Source organism: Akebia trifoliata, chromosome 14 (genome assembly GCF_017979445.1).
Source record: "Akebia trifoliata isolate Shusen 1 chromosome 14, ASM1797944v1, whole genome shotgun sequence".
In the NCBI taxonomy this organism is placed as follows: Eukaryota; Viridiplantae; Streptophyta; class Magnoliopsida; order Ranunculales; family Lardizabalaceae; genus Akebia; species Akebia trifoliata.
Window position 1 is genome coordinate 31,893,368 of NC_141388.1, and position 15,462 is coordinate 31,908,829.

Here is a 15,462-nt window from a genome sequence, read left to right on the forward strand (position 1 = left end):
ATATATATATATATATATATATATATATATCTTTTAATCTTTAAATTATTGATCTCATTAAAAATAGACTTATCTTTGCACGTTGAAAAGATGATACATCGATTGAAACACTGAGAAATGTCAGAGCTAAATTGGAGATACAAAACATGTGATCCCTACAAGTACTTGTCTTCTCTAATATAGATCACGAAATGTTGGATTTATTTTTATTTTCTATTTTAGTATATAATATACCTTTTTTCCTTAAAATTTTCATTAAACTTTTCCATCCAAATAAATAATTTACGTTTGGTCAATAATAAAATTTGATTATAACTCATAATTTTGCATATATTTACGACTTTTTGCCTTGATACTTTTCTCTATATAAGGAGAGGTTAGTCTAAGAAGATATCTCACAAAGACTTCCATTAAGGTAGAATTTCTCTAACAACCATTCCTTCATCTCTGGATACTATTACTACTGTTTTTGAGATGTTGAAACCTCAGGTGCACAGATCTGAGTTCACCCGAGCCCTCTTGAATTTTCAAAACTCCTACTTCTGCCATAATGGAAACACATCAATTATCTCAGTTCAACCAAAGAATATTACAACTTCGTTTAAGAAAACTAACGGCCGTTTGTATGTTAAAGCTGTTTCTCGTGAAGTAGAGGGGAAGGAGGCACCTGATATTGAAAAGTACCTTACCGTTAAAACTACAGTAACGGCCAAAATAAGGGAAGGTGGGATTCTATCCAACATCGGTTTACCTGCAGCGGTCGACGCCATTAACGATTTTATTGGTGAAACCTTCCTTCTGGAGCTCGTTAGCTCAGAGCTTGACCCTAGTAAGTAAATTTGAAATAGAAAAAAAAAATAAAAAATAAAAAAACACAATTTTATTTAGTTTTGTGGTGGTAATTAATTTATAGTTTTGAAGTTTGAACATGTTTCCTTACCTTTAAATAGGACCAACCATAGGTTCATTTCTGTTATTTTATTATTATTTTTTTTTTTTTACACATACTTGTTATAAAAAAAGGTTTAGGGTATGTTTGGAAAATGGATTTTCCAAGATTTAGAAGATACCCATAGTGTTTAAGGTAAATCTTGAAATAAACTCCGACGTTGGAATCGGTCGGTCATCGTATAGTGGCCTCAGCACATCGTTGGCTCGGCATCTAGGTCACAAACGAGTCGTCTGAGCAAAATTGTGGGGTCAAGTTGTGGCTCCATTTCGATTTCTCTTAAGTAGGAATTGTAACTTTTTAAGTTTTTAGAGATGGTGATATTCCAAGAGTTTCATTTTTCCATGCTTGGAAGCCGTCCCAGATTCTCGAGGAAGCTGAAAGTAGAATATGGGAGCCAATCCAACTATATCTGCATCTTCTACAGTGAGCCACATATGTATTTTAGATAGATTTTTGACTTATCTATATCTAATGCTGCATTATTTTATTTATTTTCAAGTGTCCCACTAAGTTGGAAGATAAAAACGATGCTTGTCTAATGTTAGAGATGGATAAGATGGGGGTCATTTCTAAGAGTCCAATCAGGAGGATATAATATGTAAGGGTGCATCTTGGTTTGGTTTGAAGTCAAACTAGAACCAAACAGACATAAGTCGATTCCACTAAATAAAAATCATAATGAAATCAAATTCTATTAGAACCAAACCAATCCAAATCGAATTAAAGTCAGTTCGATTCTACGGATTGCCAATAATTTATAAATTGTAAGTAATAACTTTTTATGAAAAAATAAATATATAATAAACATAAAATTTCACACAATAATCACTAATTTATCTATAAAAAATCTTTAATTTATTCACAAAAAATATTAATTTATATCCTAACTCTTAAAATAATGCATAATAATTATTATTTACATATATACAAAAGTATCAGGATCCGTGTACACATATCTGTTCATACATCTACAACGTGTTTTGTCCTATGTAGGCTAAAAGTTTCGGATTGAGTTGATTTTGGGTGAGGATGATCTCTATGACGAGGAGATCATCCTCACCAAAAATCAGCTCAATCCAAAACTTTTAACTTCATATTTATGAATTGAAGAATCTTGGACTGTCCATTTTTTGTAAATCACTTTTGATGAGGTTAAAAGTTTCGGATTGTACTGATTTTTTGTGAGGATGATCTCCTCATCATAGAGATCATCCTCACCAAAATCAGCTTAATCAAAAACTTTTAGCCACATAGGATAAAACACATTGTATATATATGTGTACACGGAACCGACTCTATACAAAATATTAATTTATATCCTAACTCCTAAAATTATATATATAGGGTAGCGTTCAATGGCAAACTTTTTAGCAAACTTTTTGGCAAAACATTTTTCAAAACATGAGTTAGAGGTTTTGGAATGGACTGATTTTTGGTGAGGATGATCTCTACGGTGAGGAGATCATCCTCACCAAAAATCAGCCCATTCCAAAACTTCTAACCCATGTTTACAAGCTGAAAAATCGTGGACCGTCCATTTTTTGTAAACTGTTTTTGATGGGGTTAGAAGTTTTGGAATGGGCTGATTTTTGGTGATGATGATCTCCTTACCATAGAAATCATCCTCACCAAAAATCAGCCCATTCCAAAACCTCTAACTCATGTTTTCAAAAATGTTTTGCAGCCCATTCCAAAACCTCTAACTCATGTTTTCAAAATGTTTTGCCAAAAAGTTGGCCATTGAACACCCCCCCCCCCCCAAATATATATTATATATATATATATATATGGGTCCCTATCCGTGGCCAACAATTTGGCAAACATTTTGGCAAACACTTTTTCAAAACATGGGTTAGAGGTCTTGGAATGGGCTGATTTTTGGTGAGGATGATCTCTACGGTGAGGAGATCATCCTCACCAAAAATCAGCTCATTCCAAAACTTCTAGCCCCATTTTACAAGTTGAAAAATCGTGAACCGTCCATTTTTGTAAACCATATTTGATGAGGTTAGAAGTTTTGGAATGGGCTGATTTTTGGTGATGATGATCTCCTCACCATAGAGATCATCCTCACCAAAATCTGCCCATTCCAAAACCTCTAACCCATGTTTTGAAAAATGTGTTTGCCAAAATGTTTGCCAAACTGTTGGCCATTGAACGCTACTATATATATATATTGCATAAGGGTTCGGTTCTCCATTTTTGTAACCTAGAACCGAATCATACCACCCCAAAGCTTTCGATTTGGTTTGGTTCTCAGTTTGAACCAGACCAAGTTTCACCCCTAATTATACCAACTGCTGATTTCAAAATAATTAATGGTTGAGGTGTAAATAAAAAAATTAATTAATGGACTCTAAATGAGGGATTTCTTTCTAAATACTCCTAACTTTGGGGAACTTTATAACCTAGTTACTAATATTTTCTTTCTTAATGCCCCTCGTACCTTTTCTCTTTTACTTTTATTCTTTTTTTCTTACAATATAAGAGAAAATGGTCGGGATCAACCATTTTATATGAGACAATGATTGTGATCGATCATTTGTAATCTTACACGATGATTTAAATCATCTAGATCAATGCTTATAAAAAATATCAATCTCGGCTATTGGATGTTATAGGCCTAGATCAACCATTTTGGATTATGTCGATCATTAGTAGTCATATATAGATGATTGAAATAATTGAGATTGGATTTTATAGGACAAGATCAACTATTTTTTATGAGAAAATGGTGGGGATCAACCATTTAATTTTAGCCACATATATTGATAATGTATATTGCCGAGATCAACAATTGTAAAATATGTTGATCTTGATGATTTGATCAAAATAGAAGTCAAGATCAACATTTTAACTGAGCTTAAAAAATTTAGAAGAAGAAAACAGGGTAAGGAGCATCAGTGCTCGAAGGCTAGGGGTATTTAGAGAAGTTCCTTTCTCAGGGTCCATGTTCGTTTTTCCTCCAATCTCAACCGTTGATAGTGCCCATCAAATCTGTTGCAGATTAGAAAAGTCCTCAGAACAATAATTATACCGATTGATGATTTATGAACATTTTATTGTAGTTCAAAGTCTGTAATGTTAAAAGTCAAGAGTAGTGTGCCAAATGTGACAAAAGTGAGGTTGGAGTTAGATAACTTCCTAACTTCCTGAGTACAGTGTCGTGATTTAATCTATACGGCCCTTGTGGCCAGTAAACATTAGGATTGTATAAAAGTTCAACACGGCGTGCCGTGGAAGCTACTCCAAATAAGAACAAATAAAATAAAAAGAGATGAAAGAAACACAACGTGGGTCCAATGTCAAACGTATTAATCCCAAGGAACTTGTATTTCTCTTCGCACTTTTCTAATTTCGATCAAATTGAGATAAAAGGAGGAAAATAAACAACGAATTTTTCTTAAAAAATACACATTTTCTGGGATTTAGTAAAGATTTTTTATTTTTTAGATTAAAAGGAAAAAAAGAGGAGATTTTTCAGAGATTACGTCTCATTTTCTTGTGATCATTGAAGAATATTTTAGAGACATGCTCAGAAATCTCTTAGAAATCCTTCTCCCTCCTCTCACCCCACCCCTTACCTCTACCTCTCTCTCTCACTCTTCTCTCTCTTTCTCTCTAAAGGGTTGTTGGGACCGTGGTTTTAAAATTTATTTGGACGTCTCGTCTTGTTCATGAATATGACTGAGTCTTTTCAGACGAGTTTTTCAATATTTTTTCTTAGTGGTGTACTTAGTAATTGTAATGACTCTTGCACCATTTCTCACTTTTAACATAATTTCGATCAAATTGAGATAAAAAGGAGGAAAAATAAACAACGAATTTTTCTTAAAAAATACACATTTCTTGGGATTTAGTAAAGATTTTTTATTTTTTAGATTAAAAGAAAAAAAAAGAGGAGATTTTTCAGAGATTACGTCTCATTTTCTTGTGATCATTGAAGAATATTTTAGAGACATGCTCAGAAATCTCTTAGAAATCCTTCTCCCTCCTCTCACCCCACCCTTACCTCTACCTCTCTCTCTCTCTCTCTTCTCTCTCTTTCTCTCTAAAGGGTTGTTGGGACCATGGTTTTAAAATTTATTTTGACGTCTCGTCTTGTTCATGAATATGACTGAGTCTTTTCAGACGAGTTTTTCAATATTTTTTTCTTAGTGGTGTACTTAGTAATTGTAATGACTCTTGCACCATTTCTCACTTTTAACCACTAGTCTTATATGTTCGGGGTGATACGAGTATTTTATCAATTTTATTAAAATCTTATGAGTTTACTGTTCCTTGAATTGACTTGTATAACATCTTTCTGAGTTACGCATCTTTCATCAGTTGACGTTATCCGAACAATACTCTCCTCTATATCCCAATTTATCACATTCATAATATGCTACAATTATTTTTTTCAACTAATTTATTATTATATGTTTTTGTTGCATTTCTATAATCTCATTTCTTATGTATGATTGTTTTCCCTGTGAATTTTCTAGTTTTGAAATCATTTGTCTCTTATTGAACGGTGGTTGTATTATTTCTATTTCTTCTCGTAGTCTTCCATGTAACGGGATATTTACTCCCTGATCTTTTTGGGATTTATCTTCAAAATGATGGTTGAACCTTTCTTCTATTCTTTATATCCTTTCTAACATTTTTGTTAATTGGCTTACCATAATCATTTGGGCTTCAAACATCTTTAACTATCTTTTTTCCATCAAGCCTAATTCTGAGATAATTTAGAGATTACTTTTATCAATCGTTCTATATTGGTAAGTTTACTCGACCTAAGTAAATCTTCCCCACAAGTTTGACTCCTTGTCATAGGTCCAGTTGCATTTTTATTTCATTGCATTTCTCCTAATTTGCAAATTCAGTAATCTTCTATTGATCAGAAACAAGGCACTTATAATAATAAGGCTAAGAATCGCTTTTATAAAAATGTTAATTATTACTCTAACAAAAAATTTAGTAACGGATACCATTTCCATTACTAATAGAATGAACCTAGAATCTTATTTTAGGCTTACTAGGCTTTATGAATTTCCAGACACGGAGGAACTCATAATTCGAATACAAAACAACTAGTGAGCTCGGATATCGGATTTCTGATATCACTCTACGATATCAACTACTTCTATGTAATAGAACTATCTATGTCCTGAACGAAAGTTTAACATCATATATGTATCTTTTCTCCCACTCTCTCTATCTAAATGGATGTTGGGACTATGATTTTAAAACTTGTTTTAACGTCTCGTCTCATTCATAAACGAGATCAAGTCTTCTCGGACGAGTTTTCCAATACTTTTGAGTCGTCTCATTCAACAATGAGAAAAATTAACCCTTGTTTTAAATCTTGTCCGATACATATGAATTGTTCATCCGTCTCGTTGGTGGACAGTATCGAGACTTACCAGATGAGTCGTCTAGAAGATCAAATACATCTTTCTTGAGAATCCCTAGCACATCTGAAGTTAAGTACTTAACCTTCTCATTAAGGTCAATGACCTTATCTATCTATTTTATTTTCTCATCTTGGATCATATAAATATTTCATTTTTATTTCAGAAAATATTTTATTTTAGATAGTTTTTTAGCCTCAGACGGCTCAAATAGGAACGAAAACAAATTTAAAAAAAGCACATGCCTCGTAAGGATCATTAAGGATTTATTTGCAAAAGAATCTATTATTTTATGCACTTTTCTCAACGATATTTGAGGCTATCTATTAAACTAACAGTTGAGATAATTAGAGGAAAAATATAGATTTCTACTTATTTTTCTAGGGATATATATATTTGATAGTAAGGATGCATTTCTTTTGAGAATCCTTAATAATATTCTCTCATTCTTCAGTTTTCATGTTATAAAAATAAACACAAAATTTACATTGTTCGGTTATACCAAAGTCATGTATGTGAGTTAAGAAATTATCACTAAATAAGAGAATGCTATAACCATATCCGAAACTCTCTCTCTCTCTTTTCGCTATCTATAATGGATCACCTAAACCCACCAAAATATCATATATATATATATATATATATATATGATTTACTAGATAATTACATTGGTAAAATAAAAAAGTAACAAAGAATATATTTGTTATTTCGTTAAGAAGCCATGCATTTGAAACGTAAATTGAGGCTAATATTATTATTTTTAAAATGTTTTTAATTTGAATTTATGTGTTAAACCATGAAGCAACGGGAGAGGAGAAGAAGACGATCAAAGGGTTCGCAAAGAAGGTGGGGAAAAAGAATAGGGAGGTAAAGTATGAGTGCGTATTCGAAGTTCCAGCAGATTTTGGTGAGTTGGGAGCAGTTTTGGTGCAGAATGAGGAACAAAAGGAGATGTACATCAAAACTATCGTCCTTGATGGCTTCTCTCATACTCCAATTACCATTACTTGCGATTCCTGGGTTTGTTCCAAATACGATAATCCAGACAAGAGGATCTTTTTCCCTAACAAGGTCTCTCTCTCTCTCTCTCTCTGACATTTAAAAAGGAGGGCTTATTTATGTTGCATCCCTATTCCCTAGTAGTAGTTTCAATGGATTGGATGAGATCCTAAATAATGTGCATGAAATTGTAGAGATTGATCTGATGGGTTGAGATGTGTTTTTGTTGTGAATTGTGGGGCAGTCTTACTTGCCAACACAGACACCAGAAGGGTTGAAGAAGCTGAGGGAGGAGGACTTGGACAATCTACGTGGCAATGGAGATGGGGAGAGAAAGAAATACGACAGGATCTACGATTATGACAAGTACAATGACCTTGGGAATCCAGATAGTAGTGAGGATCTGGCACGACCAGTCTTAGGTGGCCACGTGCATCCATATCCAAGGCGTTGCCGAACAGGACGTCCTCCAACGCAAACAGGTTTCGATTGGAAATATGAGATTCTTATAAGTTTCAATTAATTTTAACTATCCACAATTATTAGATATAGGCCCTTTGTTTTCAAACTGATGACATACCCCCCTTGAACTCGATCTCCTTAAAGAGACTTATGAAGATGACATAACAATACTCTCCTCTTCAAACTCTATGGCCAAAAATCCTTGATTTTTATCTCGATCAATCCAAATCTCTTAGCAAGTTATCTAACAATTTATAATCTCAACTATATAACCATAATTTCATAGTGTAAAACATGATCAAATGATTTAACAATCGTATATAATTCATTTTTGTTTAGTTATTAATTGAAATAAACAACAGTTCAAATTAAACTTCATTGAAATTCTTGATGTGGTTATATTAATCATACTTGATTTATATTGAATTAAAATATAAAAACCACCAATGAATCTCATCATCATGATCTTAGAAGAATCTTGGTTGTATACAATCAAAATTATTTTTGTTATTAAAAGTATGTTTATATTTTCTTTCATTATCTCTATTAATATTCTTTTAAATCTTTCTTTTGCGCTTTTAGAATCTTCAATCTAGCTAATGTTGTAATCGGACTTCAATGAATGTGTCCAAACTATCTAAATCAATCCAATTTAATATTGATTCTACTTGATGTGATATGTGATCTTCAACACATTAATATAATATAAATGCACATAACACATTTCTATGATTTAAGTTATCTCTATTTATTTATTTATTTATTTAGTTATTTATTTTTTGCTAAGCTCTAACTTATTATCAGTGTAACGATAATTCATGAAATGGATTCAAGTTTCACAATGTAATGACCATCTGATTAAGCTTGGGTTAACGTTGCAGACCCATTATCGGAACAACGGAGTGGTGACTTTTACGTACCAAGGGACGAAGCATTCTCAGATGTGAAGCAAACTCAGTTTTCGGTTAAGACGTTGAATTCGGTGTTGCATGCATTAGTACCCTCAATCCAATCGAGCCTCATCGACCCTAACCTTGGTTTCCCTTCCTTCACTGCCATAGATTCTTTGTTCAATGATGGTCTCCCCCTACCTAAGCTTGAAAATCAAGGCTTCTTCAGAACACTACTGCCTCGCTTGATCAAGACTCTATCAGATGGAGTTGATGATATATTACAATTTGAGACTCCTGAACTCATTGAGAGTTTGTTCTCTCTCTCTCTCTCTCTCTCTCTCTCTCTCTCTCTCTATCTCTCTCTCTCTCTCTCTCTCTCCTCTCTTTCTTTATATATATATATATATATCAAACAATTTGGCGAACATGTTTTGTCCTACATGGGTTAGAAGTCCTGGAATAGGCTAATTTTTTGTGAGAATGATCTCTATGGTGAGAAGATCATCCTCATCAAAAATCAGTTCATTCCAAAACTTCTAACCCCATCACAAATGGTTTACAAAAAATGGACGGTCCATGATTTTTCAACTTGTAAACATGGGGTTAGAAATTTTGGAATGGGCTGATTTTTGGTGAGGATGATCATCTAACCGTAGAGATCATCCTCACCAAAAATCAGCCCATCCGAAAACTTCCAACCTTTGTAGGACAAAACATGTTGGGCAAATGGTTGGGTGCTAAACATTTCCATATATATATATATGTGTGTGTGTGTGTGTGTGTGTGTGTGTGTGTGTGTGTGTATTAATAACTAGTTACAAACTTCTAGGGCATTTTAGAAATAGTGAAATACCCTACCGTAAAATTGGTGATATTAAGTTTACCCCTTGATCGTAAGTCAAAGTTCCTTTTTATTTTTTTTCTCAAAGATTTAAGAGTGAAATTTTGATTTTTTTTTTTCCAAAGTTTTGATTTAGTAATTTAAGTATTTGAAGAGCATTTTGAAAAAAATCTCAAATTTCACCGTTAAATCATCACATAAACACAATCATAACTTACGGAAAGGGGGTAATCCTGATCTTGCATTTTGTAAGCGGGTAATCCTAATGTAATCAATTTAACAGGAGGATATTTCTAAATACTCTTAACTTTTAACTAGTGACTTGACCATGTCATTTGACTTATTATACCTTTTTTTCATAAAAGAATCTAAATAATTCAAATTTCGAAATCATAATTTGAGTGTGCATCTCTCAATCCTTTTTTTCCCCTTTCACAGGAGATAGATTCTCTTGGTTCAGTGACAAGGAGTTCGCCCGTCAAACTCTTGCTGGTGTCAACCCTTATAGCATTCAGTTGGTCACGGTATGATATATTTATACATGCATCATATGCTTTTAATAACTTCGACCTCCTCATATATACACTGAATGTCGTAGTACATTTTTTTTAAGATTGAAGTCTTATGCTCCCCCGATTCTTCAAAATCCCTTCAATTTCTCTCGTACCAAAAGTGATGAATCGTGGCTGAGACAGCAGTACATAGAACTAGTAGAACAAAAGGCATCTAATTCCCCTGATGAAGTTGCACTAGTCGTCTCTAATGGATTACACCTTTAGCTTTCCATTTCGAAATTGAGCAAGCATCATCCTCCGAACCTTTAAGCTTTAAGAGCATTTGAAGAAAAAAAGTATGCCTAGGAATTCGATCTATTTTTGCTCTTTATAATCTTCCTCCGTAGGACGTATTGTCCTCATCCCGTTAGAAAATCAAACTTCATTGATAATTCTTGGATGATTGATACATGAACTCTAATAAACTAATCGAGTATTTATAAATATTACATTAACTAAGACATAGAAAGCAACTCGATATAAAGATTTACCTTATTAATAATTCCTAATGTAAATTATCCTAATTGATATGAGTCGTGATTTTCTGACTCCCCCTCTGATACACACCCCTTGACCTGGCATGGGCTAGAACCATAGATTTTTTCCCTTGGGATACACAATTGTACATCCCCATAAATATGTCCAGTTGTGTATCCTGGGGAAAAAAAATCTATGATTCTAGCACATGGGGCTTGTGTTAGGGAGAGCATCAAAAAATCATTATTCTATTGATATATGCTAAATATATCATTCTCCATAATAATTTACCCTTTGTGATGAGATATACTAATAATGACACAATGTATTTCATGATTTTAACACTGATAAACTTAGGATCCAATTCAAAACCAATTGGCAATGAGTGGAGAGGCCCAGAACCTATAAGTTGAGAGACAAGGCAATGAGAGTCCGGTGTGGGACTAAACTCAACATGCTCCGCATGTGTGGGCCAAACTATGCCAATGCACGGGAGATATGAGCTGGGTGGCGTGATGAGAGAAAGGCCCGCTCTAATACCATAATAAACTTGGGGGTCCAGCTCAAAACCAATTGGCAATGAATGAAGAGGCCTAGGAGCCCATACGGAGAGAGACAAGGCAATGAGTGTCCTATGTGGGACTAAACTCAACAAATACAATGTACCTTAGTCTCTAACATCCTTCTGAAATTATGTGGTCCTTTGAAGAAGACTCATTCAATTGGCTTCATTAAATAGTTATTCTTGATATCATGACGTGATATGTTCATGAATTGCCAAAAATCTAATCGTGCTTATTGACAGTCATCACCAATCTATGAGGTCCATCACTATCGATGTCCACTTTCTTGAGTCCATTGGAGCCAATGGCTCACTAAATAAGGTCTCTCATGATTTCTCCAAGGAGCATACAGTGTAGAAACTCATGACTTTTTAGATAAAAACAAACAAAGTTTCTTGAGATATAGAGGAATGTGAGATTTTATTGAAAGAAAAGTAAAATGGTGGTAAAAAAGAAGAGGATTCACCTAGTCTCACACGAACACCTCTTGACGGATCACCCTTAATTTCTGATACACGATAATTGAGATGGATTCAAAATTGGTCAAAATGTTACTAAAAGGAGAAAATTATCCATTGAGGGAAGATCATTGGTTGAAGTCATTGGTTGAAGTCATCGTTTGATATATATATCAAACAATTCCAGATGAACGATAAGGCATATTTCAAGAAATTATCCATTGGGGTATGCTTTTCGAATCTTATATTATAATAGGTGGCGAGTGCCCCCCTGAAGTACATATGTGCAAATTTTTATTTGTTAATATGAAACTTATTGTTTTTTATTTATTTATTTATTTATTATTATTCATGGATTGGTAAGCGGGGGTTGAAGGGCCCCCTCTCTTTTAGTTTCCCTCCAAACAAATTCATGCATCTTATTACAATGGCTCTTATCTGAAACTCTATTATCTTGTTCTATAGTTATTTTATGGGATCAATTAAATTGTTCAGGAACTTCCATTGAAGAGCAAACTTGACCCTAAGATCTATGGCCCAGCCGAGTCCGCAATCACTAAGGAACTAATCGACCAAGAGCTCAAAGGAGTCATGACCGCCAAAGAGGTATATATACTGCATCAGAACTAACAAAAGTACTAGATTAAGGACCCACAAGGATGATTAATTATGTTTAACTTATATTTTGTGTTTTGTGCTTGCAGGCCTTAAACCAAAAGAAACTGTTTATGATGGATTATCATGATTTGCTATTACCTTTTGTGAATAAAGTAAGAGAGTTAGAAGGCACAACCTTGTACGGATCACGAACACTATTGTTTCTCATGCAAGATAACACGTTAAGGCCTTTAGCCATTGAGTTAACTCGTCCACCCATCGAGGATAAACCACAATGGAAACAAGTTTACACCCCAAGCTGGGACGCCACCGATGATTGGCTATGGGTATTGGCTAAATGTCATGTTCTTGCTCATGACTGTGGCTATCACGAGCTCGTCGTCCACTGGTAATATTATGTAACTTGAATTGATTTTTTTGATTAATTAGGATTACATTAGCCCTAGTGAGTACACATCATGGTTTTAAAATTTGTCCATAACCGAAATGACTTGCCCATTTCATTGACTCGTTCGAGATTCAAGATGACTTGCCTGATACTTTGAAAATCTCGGCTGAGTCTATAAGAACATGGAAACTTGGAGTTGTAGCTCCCTTGTCTCAATTCCAATTTTCGGCATGAATGGAAAGTTAGCTCCTATGAGTTACAACTCCTAAAACTCATCCAACTCTTAAATTTGGAAGAATTACAACTACTCCCACGGTCGGAGTTACAATTCCACCCTAAAGTCTACTTAGGTCTCAGTACCTATGCTCCTCAAGCCACCTCCCACGTCAACGTTCCGTATAAAATGCCCTATTGTTGCCAATTGCTAAGATCTCATCAAAATATTTATCCTCAAGTATTAACAGGTTATTTATTATTGAGATACGTACAAATCCTAAACCATTTGATTTCATGCTTACATAATCGGGATCAATCATGTGGTTTTCCATGGGTCAGTACGTGATCCCAGCCTCACACCTTGTTGCAAAGAATCATATCTAAGAATCTATTAATTGTAACACACAAGCTTCTCTACAGGCTCAGGGCTCACGCTTGTGTGGAAACTTACATAATTGCGACAAATCGACAACTAAGCACGATGCATCCTATCTATAGATTATTACATCCTCATCTCCGATACACAATGGAGATTAACTCACTTGCACGACAAGCTCTCATCAATGGAGGTGGGATCATTGAGACTTCCTTCTCACCAGCCAAGTATTCCATGGAGATCAGTTCAGCTGCCTATGACCAGTTGTGGCGCTTTGACATGGAGGCTTTGCCTAAAGACCTCATCAGAAGGTAATTATTAATCCATGGTGTCTCGAACTCTCTACTACTTAAAATTGATCACATTGTACTAATCTCTTATGTGCAATGGTGATGATCATGATTTTATTTTATCAACTTTAGGGGTATGGCAGTTGAAGATCCAAAAGCGGAACACGGTCTAAAGTTGACGATCGAGGACTACCCTTTTGCCAACGACGGTCTCCTTATATGGCACGCAATTAAAGAATGGGTTACTGATTACGTCAACCATTACTACCCAGAATCCGACCTCATTCAAACTGATCAAGAACTCCAAGAATGGTGGACCGAAATTCGAACCAAAGGCCATGAGGACAAGAAGGATGAACCATGGTGGCCGGTACTAAACACTCCGAATGATCTTATAGAAATATTGGCAACCATAATTTGGGGGGCGTCAGCTCATCATGCCGCTGTCAACTTTGGCCAGTATCCATATGGAGGTTACTTCCCAAACCGACCCTCAATAGCCCGGATAAACATGCCCAATGAGGACCCGACTGACGAAGAGGGCTACAAAAACTTCATGGAGAAGCCTGAATTCGCACTCTTGAAATGTCTCCCTTCACAAATTCAGGCAACAATAGTAATGGCTGTGTTGGATATTTTGTCGAGCCATTCTTCTGATGAAGAGTATTTAGGAGGGAATATAGAGCCATCTTGGATAGATAATTCTGCTATAAAAGTAGCGTTTGAGCGATTTAAGGAAAAGCTGTTGGATATTGAAGGTATAATCGACGCAAGAAATGCAAATTTGAAACTGAAGAATAGATCAGGAGCTGGTGTAGTTCCTTACCAGCTCTTGAAGCCCTTCTCTGAACCTGGGGTTACAGGGATGGGAGTCCCTAATAGTGTCTCCATTTAAATATCTATGGATATAATGGAGGTTGTTTATGCAAGTTATCTTGGCTTTTAGAAGGCCACAAAATAAATGTGAGACTTGTTCAAGAAATAAATACATGATTCTCTATATCCAATGTTTCCTTTGATTACCTATTGTTCTCTTCTGACTTGCAAATGAATTAATGTGATAGGGACTAAGTTGAGGCGTGGTCAATGTTGCTCTCTTTAATTAAGGCATTTCACAATAATAGAGAAGTACCACCACAATAAAATTAATTTATGCGTCGTGATTATCTGACCACGTGGCATACTCAATCGACACCCCTGACATGACAGGCTCGGAGACCATGGATCTTCTTTCCACATGATCACATAAAAACTCATAACACAAAAGAATTGTATGATACCATAGACCTAATCTAATCTAGTGTCAACTATAACTCCAAGAAAGTAGAAGGGAAGTTTAAAAAAAAAACCCTAATCACATGTCACTATACAAGAAAATCAAGTTTTAGCGACAGTAAAAATCGTCACTAAAAATATAGTTTTTGTCACTAAAACCTTTTAGTGACGGAATATATGTTCATCAATCTATTGTCACTATAAGTCTATGCCACTAAAAGTTTTTAGCGACATAATCTAGCTACCGTCACTATTAGTGAGTCTATAGCGATGGAAAAAAAATCGCCGTTAATGATAAATATAAAAAATATAAAAACCTTCAATTTTTAATAGTGATGGTATTAAAAATCGTCACTATAATTTTATAGCGATGGAAAATGCTGCATCACTATAATAAACATTAGTGAAAAATTATTTTCTGTCACTATTAATCCACATTTGTTAGTAATTATCACTAGTACAAAAAAGGCATTAGACATCAGTTTAAACTATGATTTCAATGTGACGATGTCTTAAGTTTGGAATTTTAGACATCCGTTTTAAATCGATGTCTAAAGTTTCATATATTTTTTGAATAATGTTTCCATTTTTTTGATACAATTGTCACTTGCAACCCATATAAATCCAGACATAGAACATCGAAGTTCTTCTCACATTAATTTATACACAAAAAGACTTGAATTGAGTCATAGTTTACAAAATTA

General features: G+C 34.5%; 1 protein-coding gene across 1 annotated transcript; it reads left to right on the forward strand.

Annotated features, from left to right (window-relative positions):
* Positions 1–388: 388 nt before the first annotated feature.
* Positions 389–14,483, forward strand: LOC147386781 (linoleate 13S-lipoxygenase 2-1, chloroplastic-like). The gene is made up of 9 exons (XM_086423410.1): positions 389–829; positions 7,151–7,419; positions 7,592–7,829; positions 8,691–9,011; positions 9,982–10,067; positions 12,091–12,201; positions 12,300–12,601; positions 13,238–13,504; positions 13,616–14,483. Exons 1-9 carry the CDS (start codon positions 475–477, stop codon positions 14,376–14,378), a joined length of 2,712 nt encoding a protein of 903 aa, XP_086279536.1. The 5' UTR covers positions 389–474; the 3' UTR covers positions 14,379–14,483.
* The last annotated feature ends 979 nt before the right edge of the window (positions 14,484–15,462 follow it).

Bases quoted from the DNA above. Each gene is read 5' to 3' on its own strand.
- LOC147386781 (XM_086423410.1), top strand. From the start codon at position 475: ATGTTGAAACCTCAGGTGCACAGATCTGAGTTCACCCGAGCCCTCTTG. The intron at 830-7,150 runs GTAAGTAAATTT...TAAACCATGAAG, and splicing joins TAGCTCAGAGCTTGACCCTA to CAACGGGAGAGGAGAAGAAG. The intron at 7,830-8,690 runs GTTTCGATTGGA...TTAACGTTGCAG, and splicing joins ACGTCCTCCAACGCAAACAG to ACCCATTATCGGAACAACGG.